Source organism: Manis pentadactyla, chromosome 13, assembly GCF_030020395.1.
Source record: "Manis pentadactyla isolate mManPen7 chromosome 13, mManPen7.hap1, whole genome shotgun sequence".
Lineage (NCBI taxonomy): Eukaryota > Metazoa > Chordata > Mammalia > Pholidota > Manidae > Manis > Manis pentadactyla.
Window position 1 is genome coordinate 105,688,684 of NC_080031.1, and position 13,708 is coordinate 105,702,391.

At 38.1% G+C, this 13,708-nt stretch overlaps 1 protein-coding gene across 2 annotated transcripts in view; it reads right to left on the minus strand.

Annotated features, from left to right (window-relative positions):
• The window catches only part of LARS1 (leucyl-tRNA synthetase 1), an 80,554-nt gene that overhangs the window by 36,485 nt on the left and 30,361 nt on the right, over positions 1 to 13,708 (minus strand). For both annotated transcript variants that reach the window (XM_036894851.2, XM_057491050.1), the window contains 5 exons: positions 7,939 to 8,026; positions 7,784 to 7,860; positions 4,801 to 4,854; positions 3,883 to 4,023; positions 2,199 to 2,276 (listed from right to left, as the gene is read on the minus strand). In XM_036894851.2, the coding sequence (XP_036750746.2) occupies positions 2,199 to 2,276; positions 3,883 to 4,023; positions 4,801 to 4,854; positions 7,784 to 7,860; positions 7,939 to 8,026 (438 nt within the window). The remainder of the gene's footprint in view (positions 1 to 2,198; positions 2,277 to 3,882; positions 4,024 to 4,800; positions 4,855 to 7,783; positions 7,861 to 7,938; positions 8,027 to 13,708) is intronic.

Consider the following 13,708-nt stretch of genomic DNA (forward strand, 5'->3'; position numbering starts at 1 on the left):
AGGATCCACCCTAGCAATCTTCTCCATTCAGCTCCCAGAATGCTCAGTTGGCTTAGATCCTTTAAGCTGGACACTAGAAGAATCTGCTGGGGGAAACCTAACAAATCCAGGAAGCCCTACCATCAGAGCTAACAACAGGGGTTCCCCAAGGCCTAAACAGTCCTTCCACATCATCCCCAGTTAAGCCCCATAATAACCCCTACTCTTATCCAAATAGGTTGCAGTTACCTTTTCATACCCACTTTTAAATCAACAATTTTCCTCAAAGAGAGAAGAGATTACAATTTCACAACCATGAAACAAGAATAGCAGCCTATATAAAAAGGGTCAATCAGCTAACAACAAGCTCTTAAAATGCTCCTAATTGGTAATTGTTGAAGCAGGGGAATAGGTATATAGGAATTCATCATACTACTCTCTACCTTTTTGGTAAGTTTGAAATTTTCCATACCAAGAAAATTTTTCTTGAGTTCTTCGACATTTTTATTTACACACACAAATAGCAGATATTAAAAAAAAAAAAAAAAACAGTAAACAGACAAAAACTTATTAGAAGAAAAGGTTCAGGGACCCTCCCCTCCCAGAAAGAAAAGGACTGATAACAAATATCTGAATAATAAAAATTCAGAAAGGAAAAACAAGGAATAGGAAGTGATGAAAATAATCAAATAGGAAGTCAAAAAGTTTTCCCAAAATTGAAGAAGTCTCCAGCTTGAAGGAGCCCATCAAGCAGCCAGGAGTGATGGGAAGCGACCCACAGGCGGCAGGTCACAGGGGGCAGGTCGCGGGCTTTCAGGGTACCAGGAGGGCGGGCACACGAGCTCCCGGGGTGGGGGGGACAAGCCTCCACAGAAAACCCGTTATCGCCAGGGCAGGTTGGACTTCTCAACAGCAACAATGAATCAGACCACCACGGAGAATGCCCTCAAAACTTTAAGGGAAAATTATTTCCAATCCAGAATTCTATTCCCAGGAAATCAAATATAAGGATAGAATAAAAATATTTCAGACATGGGAGGTAGCAAAAATTTACCTCCTAGACACCTTTTTCAGAAAAGCTACTAGAGGCAGAGCTTCGCCAAAATGAGAGAGGAAATAAGAAAGAGGCAGCCCTGGAATTGAGGAGGCAGCAGATCCTATTCAACAGAACCAGAGGGAATCCTGAGTAATGGCGGAGGGGCATCCCAGGCAACATGTGCACCCGGTCGGTAAGCAACCAGTCCAGATTAAAACAGGCCAGAAGGTTCTGCAAGCATTTTCTCTAAAATGGAGTCAATAGCATAATGATGTATTCAAAGGAGAAACAGAGCACTGGGACAGTGTTTGAATGGAATGTTGATAATTGTATTTAAAAGTAAAGAAAAAAAAAGACAGTTATTAATGCCAAGGAAAACGAAAAGCTGGAGAAGAAAAGGTCTCCTTACATACTACACTGTGGGTCAGCCATGTCTCAAAAAATGACTAAGTTATAGATATACTAGGAAGATGGGAGGTGGAGAGGTGTAAACCAACACAGTGCGGTTAGAGAGACACATGGTAGGGAGAAGTTACATCTTGACCTTCCATAGTAGGAAGTCAATGGCTGATTAATAAAGATGAAAAATAAAATACACTAAAAGCATTTAGAGATCTCTAAGAGAGATGGAGGTCAATACTAAAAAGAAACAAGTATAACAGCTGAAAGTAATTTTGTCCAAGGGAGAGAAATGTAAGGGAACATGGAAGGATGGAGAGGAAACTGTTTTATTTTAATAAGCTTTACAGACCACTGTGTCCCTGTATTATTGGTACATACAACTGTCAAAAATAAGGATTAGTTTTAAAAGTAGTTAAGGAGTTCAAAACAAAAAGCTACAACAAAAATGAAGGGGGTGGGGGAAAATGGAAGTAAAAAGTAAAAGTACAAAAATAAAGAACTGTAAGCACCGGTCTCTCAAACAGCCACTTCCGGGGAGCTTCACTAAAGTCCTCAGTGTGTGCTTTTGCACATGCCGACTTTAAAACACTACCTTCATCAACGTTACATGTGGGATTTTCAAGTTAAATGAATTGCTAAACAGGTGTCCTATTTTCTGGCACAAAATTACGTATCTGTAATATAGCTCCAAGTTCAACTACAGAACTCACTATTAATTAACAACCTACTAACTAAAAGCTTTTTTCCTAAAACAGGCTTCAGAGGATAGCCTGTCACATACGGTGTCAATCATCTTTTTCTGGATAGACTTCTTTACGTCTTGGACCTTCTGTCCTTTAAATCCATCCACCAACATTACCTAAAAGGATAGAAAGGGGCAAAAACACATACAAAACAATTAAAACTTGCTTTGAGTTCCCTCCAACCTTTTCCACAACTGAATTTACTTTTACCCAAAACCAAGATATCTTTAGTGTGAAATTTATCACATTTAGAACCTTAAGGTTTTATTTTGGCATAGCCTGGACAACTACTATTTGTAACACTTGTTTTTCTTTCAGTGTAACTAGGATAACTATCATGAACGTGATTAGGAAGGAATACTCACTTCCTTCCCACTTCCCAGGTTTCCATACAGAGAATTCCACTACACTAACTCACCTCATTACTCAAAGGTTTGGGAGAAGGAACTGAGCATATGCAGCTCAACCCTATTTAAGTGTCTCTTTCCAATTCCATCTGTGGCCAGTGAGCATTCTCCTTTGCTTGGCCTTGTGATCAACCTGGCTCTTAGACGAAGGTCTACTGTTTTTCAACTGTGACTTTTACATAGAGCGGAAATTTAATTCTAGGGCAAAGTATTAACTTGCCCATTGTTGTCACAATGGTCTAAGGCACACTCCCCTTCCAGCTGATATTTTGATCTCCATCTGTCTGACTCTTGCGTCTCCTCAAATAGATTCTATCAGACAAAATACATGTTCTTCACTGACCTTCCAATCCTCTAACATACCAAAATGCTTCATACTTCTTTAATTCATCATTATGAAATTATACTTATTGATCACTATGGTATAGTGGTTAAAAGCACAAATCCTAAAGGCAAGATGCCTGCCCTGACTCCCAGTTCTGCCAGTGGCTGGCTATGTAGTTCATCTTGGGTAAATTACCTAATCCCTTAGTGCCTCAATTTCCTCATCTCTAAAATGGGAATAATAGTGCCCACTTCATAGGGTTATTTTGAGGTTTAAGTAAGTTAATATGCGAGTGCTTTGTAAGTGTTGGCTTTTATTATCACCCAAAATGTGTTAAGTTACTTTAAAAAGACACATAACCAATTCTTGGTTATCCCGAAAAATGAGAGTAAAGGTAAAAATAAAGAATAGCCTCATTTATAGCCTTAAAAATCCTCACTATTCCAATTTCAAGCCACTAGCAACTTAGTTGGATATTTACTTTCTCTAGCTTAGTCTTCTTTCCATGGAAATGTAGGCCACACTAACATATGCAAAAGTAAAGAGAAAAGAGAGGTTCAAAACATGTTTATTGTGCTCACCTGGCATTTAATAGGTATTAACAAGTAAATTACATGAAGTAAATGAAACTGCTATTTAAAATAGAGACTCCTCAATTATAAGGCAGAAGGGACCAGGTATTATCCATGCAATAAACCTCTGGAGTTTACTGCATAATAATATGAAATAACTTTAAATTTTAAGTAACCTCTCAAGAAATTCATTTCTTAAGATTCCTAGAAGGCAGAAAAATGTAATTTCTGTAAATGCTATTAGACAAAAAAAAAGATTTAAAAAATTTGGAAATAATACAATCTCATATTAATCTCTCTCAAATCAGTACATAGCTGAAACTATACTGAACTTTTATATATTTTTTCTAAGTCATTAAGAAGAAAATCACAGAGCATGGAGTAAATAAAGTAAAAATAATAAAAAATTATCACTTACACCATCATAAAACCCCTTTAGATATAATTTCTCCTTTGCTTCTGCAAGTTTTTCTCGGTCATTCTGGCTCTGAACTTTCAACTCATCACAAATAGTTACAGCAGAAAGATTTCCAAAACCTGGGATTTCAATGACTGGCACCTGCAAAGAACAGCAATGTCAGAAACTTATTCACACATTGAATCAATTACAAACAGCCCTATGTAACATAATCCTTTTGCATCGACTGTTCAATCAAGTCATTTCAGGCTTTATAGATCCTTAAGGCAGGATGACACATTAGGTAGTCACAGAGGGACTAACACCCAGATGTGAATTTGTCTTCACTCTTCACAAGAATCACCCAAATTCTGTGCCCTAACGCCCCCACAACATCCCTCCCTCACTACCAGTTCTCATCCCTCCACTGGCAAATGATTAACTAAATAATTATGGTTGAAACTAGCAAAATGATGTAAACAACTGAATTTATGGATGGTCTTGTTTTTAGTTTATAATAATTCTCAGATTTTCATGCAGGTAATTTGCTAGTAATTAAAATTTTGTTTCTTCTGTAGACATTAATATGAAAACATAAATATTCTTAAGTAATATAGCAAAATTTTGTCTTTAAAAGGCTGGAAATTGGCCATACCAGCAAAATAGCCTACTATAAAATTGGCATTGCTAAAAATCTACTCGTTTTAGCAATGCCGGGTATTGCTGCAGGTACCAGGTACTAAGAAAATGCTTATTTTTAGTTTTTCTCACTCTTATCTGCCATTGCAGGCATCAAGTTAAAGTAAGTAAACTCTTAAGCAAATTCCCTCTTATTTTTGTACCCCACTATTTAATTTTGTTACAAGGTTACAAAATGTTAACTGTTTTTTCTCTGATAAAAAGATGGATATGAATATTACGAATCATCTATGTACTTACTGGCTCATATGGCAAGACCATGTCATCTCTAATTCCATACTTTGCTCGTAAGGCCTAAAAAAAATTTGCAAGTTAACACTAATATCAACACTTTACTGGTATAATCATTCAGAGAAACAACTTCGAACTTTTTAAGAAACTATTATTTATTCTCCTCCCCTTATGGAGCAACGTTTTAATTTTACCAAGTATCTCAAGAAGGATCTATGACTTTTAAAAACTCAACAGTTTAAGTTAGAATGAATGGCTTAGATGATCAAACTGTAGGCCAAAAGCAAAAACTCAGACACACACTACCTAAAAGAGGTTCATATTCTAGGTTGCAATGAAAATGAGAGTATCAGGAAAGTTCGTCAAAAGTCATATGAAAATCCATCACAGCAACAGATTAAAAAAAAAAAATCACATGATCACATCAACAGACCCAAAAAGCATTTGACAAAATCTACCACCCACTTATGATAAAAGCTCCCAGGAAGTCAGGAATAGAAGCAGACTCTCTCAACTGGATAAAGACTATCTGCATAACCTACAGCTAATATAGTATTTAATGATGAGAAACTCAAAGCTTTTCCACTAAGATCAGGTACAGGGCAGGGATGTCCCCTCTCACCACTCCTTTTCAGCATCGTACTGTATGTCCTTGCTAATGCACTAAGACAAGGTAAGAAAATAAAAGGTATACAATTTGGGAAAGAAGACATAAAACTATCATTTTTCCCAGATGGCATGATCTATGTAGAAAATCTGGAAGAATCAATATCAAAAAACCTCCTAGAACTAACAGGCAATTATAGCAACACTGCAGGATACAAAGTTAACATACAACAGTCAATTATGTTGGTATCTACCAACAATGAGCAGGTGGAATGTGAAATTAAAAACACAATACCATTTACATTAGCACCAAAAAGCTTAATACTTACATACAAAACAATATATGCATAAGATCTGTATGAGGAAAAAAAACTACAAACTTGTATTGAAGAGAATCAAAGAAAAACTAAATAAATGGAAATATATACTGTGTTCATGGACTGCAAGACTCAATATTGTTAAGATGTCACTTATTTCAAACTTAACCTAGAGATTCAGCGCAATCTCAATCAAAATCCCAACAAGTTATTTTATGGATACTGACAAGCAGGCTCCAAAGTTTTTATGGAAAAGCAAAAGACCAGAATAGCCAAGCCAATATTAAGGAACAACAAATCTGAAGGACTGACACTATCTGACTTCAAGGCTCACTCTAAAGTCACAGTGAACAATACAGGGTGGTGCTGGCAATAGGACAAACAGATCAGCCAAGCAGGACAGGGACCAGAAACAGACCCCAGAAATACACAGTCAGCTATTCTTTGACCAAGAAGTAAAGGCAAAACACTTGGAGCAAAGACAGTTTCTTCAACAAATGTTCCTGAAACAAGTGGACATCCACATGCAAAAAAAAAAAATCAATCCAGATGTAGACCTTATACCAGCCAAAAATAACTCAAAATAGATCATGGATTTTGACATAAAACATAAAACTATAAAACTCCTAGAAGATAATGTAGGAGAAACCTAAAGACCACTGGCATGGTGATGTCTTTAGATGCAACACCAAAGATACAATACATGAAAGAAAAAAACTGATAAACTAGACTTCATTAAATTTAAAAATAATGCTCTGCAACAGGCAGCACCAAGTGAATTAAAAGACAAGCCAGACTGGGGAAAAAAATTTACAAAAGACATCTCATAAAAGCACTGTTATCCAATATATACAAAGAACTCTTAAAGCTCAGTAAGAAAACAGTCTATTTTAAAAAGAAGTCGAAAACCTTAATAGACACACCTCACTGAAGAAGATATACAGATGTAAAACAAGCATATAAAAGATGCTCCACATTACACATCACCGAGGAAATGAAAATCAAAACAACAACAAGATATCAGTAACACACCTACTACCATGGCCAAAACACAGCACACTGACACCACCAGATGCCAACAAGGAGGTGGGGCAACAGGAGCTCTCATTCAGTGCTGGTGGCAATGCAAATGGAATAGTCATTTTGGAAGACAGTTTGGCAATTTCTTACAAAACTAAACATAGTCTTACCAAGCAATTACACTCCTTGGTATTTACCCAAAGGAGCTGAAAACTGATGTCCATGCAAAAACCTGTACATGGATGTTTATAGCAGCTGTATTCATAATTGCCAACACTTGTTAGCAACCAAGATGTCCCTCAGTAGGTAAATGGATAAATCAACTGTGGTACATCCAGACAACAGAATACTATTCACCACTAAAAAGAAATGAGCTATCAAGCTATGACAAGACAGAAAGAAACCTTAATGCATATTACTAAGTGAAAGAAGTCAATTTGAAAGGCTACAAACTGTATGATTTCAATTATCCGACATTCTGGAAAAAGTAAAACTACAGAGACAATAAAAAGATGAGTGGTTACAAAAGGTGAGGAGGAGAGATAAGCAGCAAGACCACAGAGAGAATTTTCAGGAAGTGAAAATACTCTGACATTATAGTGATGGATGGATGTCGTCATATATTTGCTCAAATCCACAGAACATACAACACCAATAATGAGCTCTAAGGTAAACAATGAACTTTAGGTGATTATGATGTATCAATGTACATTCAGCCTTGGTAAAAAATGTCCCTCCCTGGTGAGTGATGTTGATAATGGGGGAGGCTATGCATGTGTGGAAGCAGGGGGTGTAAGGGAAATCTCTCTGTACCTTCGTCTCAATTTTATGTAAACCTAAAACTGCTCTAAAAAAAGAAAGTATTTTTTTTAAACTCCATGAAATATATTTAAAATTCAAACCACAATAAAATATATAAAACATCAAGAAACAGGTTAGAGATAGCAGCTCAAAGAAGCTGCTTTTTAGCTAATCCCACAGTGAGTTCAGTGGTGTCTTATCAGTGAGATGATGAAGAAGAAATAAGAATATCAGGCTCAGACACTCACTTGCTTTTTCTTCAAGTCTCTGAGGGCGGAAAGATCATCAGGGGAGTCAGAAGGAACACTCGTAACCACACCAGTGCCTTAGAAAAGAAAGTGTGGCATTACCTCAGAGAACCAGAATACGATTGCCCAAGTATTTCTAGAAAGAAATTCTTTACCTTTATCCTCCTTAATGGTGAGCATTGGGAGAACATAAATCGTCTGGTAAGATGTTAAAGGTGCAGAAAGTGATGTACCAAGAATTTCCTGTGTAAGAAAAAGATTAACATAAATGGTGAAGAAACGTAAAACCATTAGAATTTAAAACAACATTAATATTTTAAGCCCTGAGAAGTTAGTAATCAAAAATATATGAAGCAAAACAAAAGTCATTCTTTAATACCCTCTTGACTAAATTGTAAATAATAATCTGCTGAGGGTGTGAAGAAATTAGAAACACTAACACATTGCTTGTGACGCTGTACTCCTTGAGGAAAATAATGTAGGAATACAAAGTAAGAGCCTCAAAAATATTCACACAATTTGGACCCAGCAATCCAATCCTAGGAATTTACCTCAAAGGAAAAAAAATTATTTTTTCTTTGAGATGTCTGCCCAATGTTGTATTAACTCTGCTAGCAAAACCTGGAAACTAAAACTTTAAATGATAGAAAAATTATTTTAAAAGTATAAGACATCAATGAGATAGAATACTATATATATATTTGAAATGATAATTAGGAAGACAAACTAAATTTAAAAGATCATCTAGTTTTGCTTTAAAAAAAAATCATAAGATGCAACAGCCTGCAGCTGCTTGTTTAGCTTAAAAAAATTGGTTTTTCACTTCCACACAGTTCTCACCCATCCCACGTTAATTCATATAGGTAAGCTTTTATGGAATTTATAATCATATGGGTTACGACTAAATATTGTAGCAGTCTTAAGGGTTGAAAGCTATTTTTTAATTTATACCAACAATTTTTCTCACTCCATGATCTGCTCAAATTAAAAAAGGAATAAGTTGAATTGAGAACAGGAAAAAATTACTACTATTCCTAAAAATTTCTCAGACAGAACTCCAACATCAGAAACTAATAAGGTATTACTGCACTGCTTATGACAGAAAAGACAGAAGCCATTCAACTATCCATTACAGAGAATGGTTAAATTAGTTGTGGCTCAAAGAAATGCTGTGGAGCTGTAAAAAATAAGGAAGCTGGGGGCAGAGCCAAGATGGCGGCGTCAGTAGAGCACCAGAAATCCCCTCCCAAAACCACATATATCTATGAAAATATAAAACAGACAACTCATCCTAGAATAGAGACCAGAGGACACAGGACAACAGCCAGACCACATCCGCACCTGAGAGAACCCAGCGCCTCGCGAAGGGGGTAAGATACAAGCCCCGGCCCCGCAGGACCCAAGGCCCCTCACCCCGGCTCCCGGTGGGAGAAGAGCAGGCAGAGCGGGAGGGAGACGGAGCCCAGGACTGCCGAACACCCAGCCCCAGCCATCCGGGCCAGAGCGCAGACACAGTACGTGCCCAGGGGGCCCTGGATACTAGGGAAACAGGGCAGCAAGACCAGGGAGCGGGTACGGAGGCCTGGCGCCAGAAGACAAAGAAAAGTGAGCGGCCATTTCTTTTTTTTTCGTAGTTGTTGTTGTTTTGTTGTGGCGAGTGCTTTTTGGAAGTCTTAAAGGGGCAGGGACCCCAATACTAGGTAAATAGGGCAGCAAGACTGGGGAGCGGATATTGGAGGCCAGCGCCGGATAACAAAAGAAAAGAGAACGGCCATTTTTTTTTTGTTTTGTTGGTGCTGTTTTCTTTTGGCGAGCACATTTTGGAAGTCATAAAGGGATAGTGACCCCAATACTAGGGAAAAAGGGCAGCAAGACCAGTGAGCCAGTGCCTGAGGCTGGCGCTGGAGAATAAAGAAAAATGAGCGGCCATTATTTTTTTTTTTGTGGTTGTTCTTTTGTTTTGGCGGGTGCTTTTTGGAAGTCTTAAAGGGGCAGGGCGGGACACTTAGTCCAGAGGTAGGGAATCCGGGGATCTCTGGGCACCCTAACCCCTGGGCTGCAGGGAGCAGGGAGGCCCCTTACGGAGATAAATAGCCTCCCAGCAGCTCCTGCTCCAAAGCGACTCCAACATTTTGGAGCACCTGCCCGAGCCAGGCCACGCCCACAGCAACAGCGGAGATTAACTCCATAGCAGCCGGGCAGGAAGCAGAAACCCTGTCTGCCCGCAGCTGCGCAGCACAAGCCACTAGAGGCCGCTGTTCTCCCAGGAGAGGAGGGCCACAAACCAACAAGAAAGGAAGTCCTTCCAGCCGTCACTCATCCCAGCTCTGCAGACTATTCCTATCACCATGAAAAGGCAAAGCTACAGGCAGAGAAAGATCACAGAGACACCACCAGAGAAGGAGACAGACCTAACCAGTCTTCCTGACAAAGAATTCAAAATAAAAATCATAAACATGCTGACAGAGATGCAGAGAAATACGCAAGAGAAATGGGATGAAGTCCGGAGGGAGATCACAGATGCCAGAAAGGAGATCGCAGAAATGAAACAAACTCTGGAAGGGTTTATAAGCAGAATGGATAGGATGCAAGAGGCCATTGATGGAATTGAAACCAGAGAACAGGAACGCATAGAAGCTGACATAGAGAGAGATAAAAGGATCTCCAGGAATGAAACAATATTAAGAGAACTGCATGACCAATCCAAAAGGAACAATATCCGTATTATAGGGGTCCCAGAAGAAGAAGAGAGAGGAAAAGAGATGGAAAGTATCTTAGAAGAAATAATTGCTGAAAACTTCCCCAAACTGGGGGAGGAAATAATCGAACAGACCACGGAAATACACAGAAACCCCAACAGAAAGGATCCAAGGAGGACAACACCAAGACACATAATAATTAAAATGGCAAAGATCAAGGACAAGGAAAGAGTTTTAAAGGCAGCTAGAGAGGAAAAGGTCACCTATAAAGGAAAACCCATCAGGCTATCATCAGACTTCTTGACAGAAACCCTACAGGCCAGAAGAGAATGGCATGATATACTTAATGCAATGAAACAGAAGGGCCTTGAACCAAGGATACTGTATCCAGCACGACTATCATTTAAATATGATAGCGGGATTAAAAAATTCCCAGACAAGCAAAAGCTGAGGGAATTTGCTTCCCATTAACCACCTCTACAGGGCATCTTACAGGGACTGCTCTAGATGGGAGCACTCCTAGAAAGAGCACAGAACAAAACACCCAACATATGAAGAATCGAGGAGGAGGAATAAGAAGGGAGAGAAGAAAAGAATCTCCAGACAGTGCATATAACAGCTCAATAAGCGAGCTAAGTTAGGCAGTAAGATACTAAAGAGGCTAACCTTGAACCTTCGGTAACCACGAATTTAAAGCCTGCAATGGCAATAAGTACATATCTTTCAACAGTCACCCTAAATGTAAATGGACTGAATGCACCAATCAAAAGACACAGAGTAATAGAACGGATAAAAAAGCAAGACCCATCTATATGCTGCTTACAAGAAACTCACCTCAAACCCAAAGACATGTATGTACAGACTAAAAGTCAAGGGATGGAAAAACATATTTCAGGCAAACAACAGCGAGAAGAAAGCACGGGTTGCAGTACTAATATCAGACAAAATAGACTTCAAAACAAAGAAAGTAACAAGAGATAAAGAAGGACACTACATAATGATAAAGGGCTCAGTCCAACAAGAGGATATAACCATTCTAAATATATATGCACCCAACACAGGAGCACCAGCATATATGAAACAAATACTAACAGAACTAAAGGGGGAAACAGACTGCAATGCATTCATTTTAGGAGACTTCAACACACCACTCACCCCAAAGGATAGATCCACCGGGCAGAAAATAAGTAAGGACACGGAAGCACTGAACAACACAGTAGAGCAGATGGACCTAATAGACATCTACAGAACTCTACATCCAAAAGCAACAGGATATACATTCTTCTCAAGTGCACATGGAACATTCTCCAGAATAGACCACATACTAGGCCACAAAAAGAGCCTCAGCAAAATTCAAAATACTGAAATTCTACCAACCAATTTTTCAGACCACAAAGGTATAAAAGTACAAATAAATTCTACAAAGAAAACAAAAAGGCACACAAACACATGGAGGCTTAACAACATGCTCCTAAATAATCAATGGAGCAACGAACAAATTAAAACAGAGATCAAGGAATATATAAAAACAAATGACAACAACAACACAAAGCCCCAACTTCTGTGGGACACAGCGAAAGCAGTCTTAAGACGAAAGTATATACCGATCCAGGCACACTTGAAAAAGGAAGAACAATCCCAAATGAATAGTCTAACATCACAATTATCGAAATTGGAAAAAGAAGAACAAATGAGGCCTAAAGTCAGCAGAAGGAGGGACATAATAAAGATCAGAGAAGAAATAAACAAAATTGAGAAGAATAAAACAATAGCAAAAATCAATGAAACCAAGAGCTGGTTCTTTGAGAAAATAAACAAAATAGATAAGCCTGTAGCCAAACTTATTAAGAGAAAAAGAGAATCAACAAAAATCAACAGAATCAGAAATGAGAACGGAAAAATCACGACAGACTCCACAGAAATACAAAGAATTATTAAAGACTACTAGGAAAACCTATATGCCAACAAGCTGGAAAACCTAGAAGAAATGGACAACTTCCTAGAAAAATACAACCTTCCAAGACTGACCAAGGAACAAACACAAAAGTTAAACAAACCAATTACAAGCAAAGAAATTGAAACGGTAATCAAAAAACTACCAAAGAACAAAACACCCGGGCCGGACAGATTTACCTCGGAATTTTATCAGACACACAGAAAAGACATAATACCCATTCTCCTTAAAGTTTTCCAAAAAATAGAAGAGGAGGGAATACTCCCAAACTCATTCTATGAAGCCAACATCACCCTAATACCAAAACCAGGCAAAGACCCCACCAAAAAAGAAAATTACAGACCAATATCCCTGATGAATGTAGATGCAAAAATACTTAATAAAATATGAGCAAACCGAATTCAAAAGTATATCAAAAGGATCATACACCATGACCAAGTGGGATTCATCCCAGGGATGCAAGGATGGTACAACATTCGAAAATACATCAACATCATCCACATCAACAAAAAGAAAGACAAAAACCACATGATCATCTCCATAGATGCTGAAAAAGCATTTGACAAAATTCAACATCCATTCATGATAAAAACTCTCAGCAAAATGGGAATAGAGGGCAAGTACCTCAACATAATAAAGGCCATATATCATAAACCCACAGCCAACATTATACTGAACAGCGAGAAGCTGAAAGCTTTTCCTCTGAGATCGGGAACTAGACAGGGATGCCCACTCTCCCCACTGCAATTTAACATAGTACTGGAGGTCCTAGCCACGGCAATCAGACAAAACAAAGAAATACAAGGAATCCAGATTGGTAAAGAAGAAGTTAAACTGTCACTATTTGCAGATGACACGATATTGTACATAAAAAACCCTAAAGACTCCACCCCAAAACGACTAGAACTGATATCAGAGTAAGCAAAGTTGCAGGATACAAAATTAACACACACAAATCTGTAGGTTTCCTATACACTAACAATGAACCAATAGAAAGAGAAAGCAGGAAAACAATTCCATTCACAATTGCATCAAAAAGAATAAAATATCTAGGAATAAATCTAACCAAAGAAGTGAATGACCTATACTCTGAAAACTACAAGTCACTCTCAAGAGAAATTAAAGGGGACACTAACAAATGGAAACTCATCCCATGCTCATGGCTAGGAAGAATCAATATCGTCAAAATGGCCATACCCAAAGCAATATACAGATTTGATGCAATCCCTATCAAATTACCAGCAACATTCTTCAATGAACTGGAACAAATAA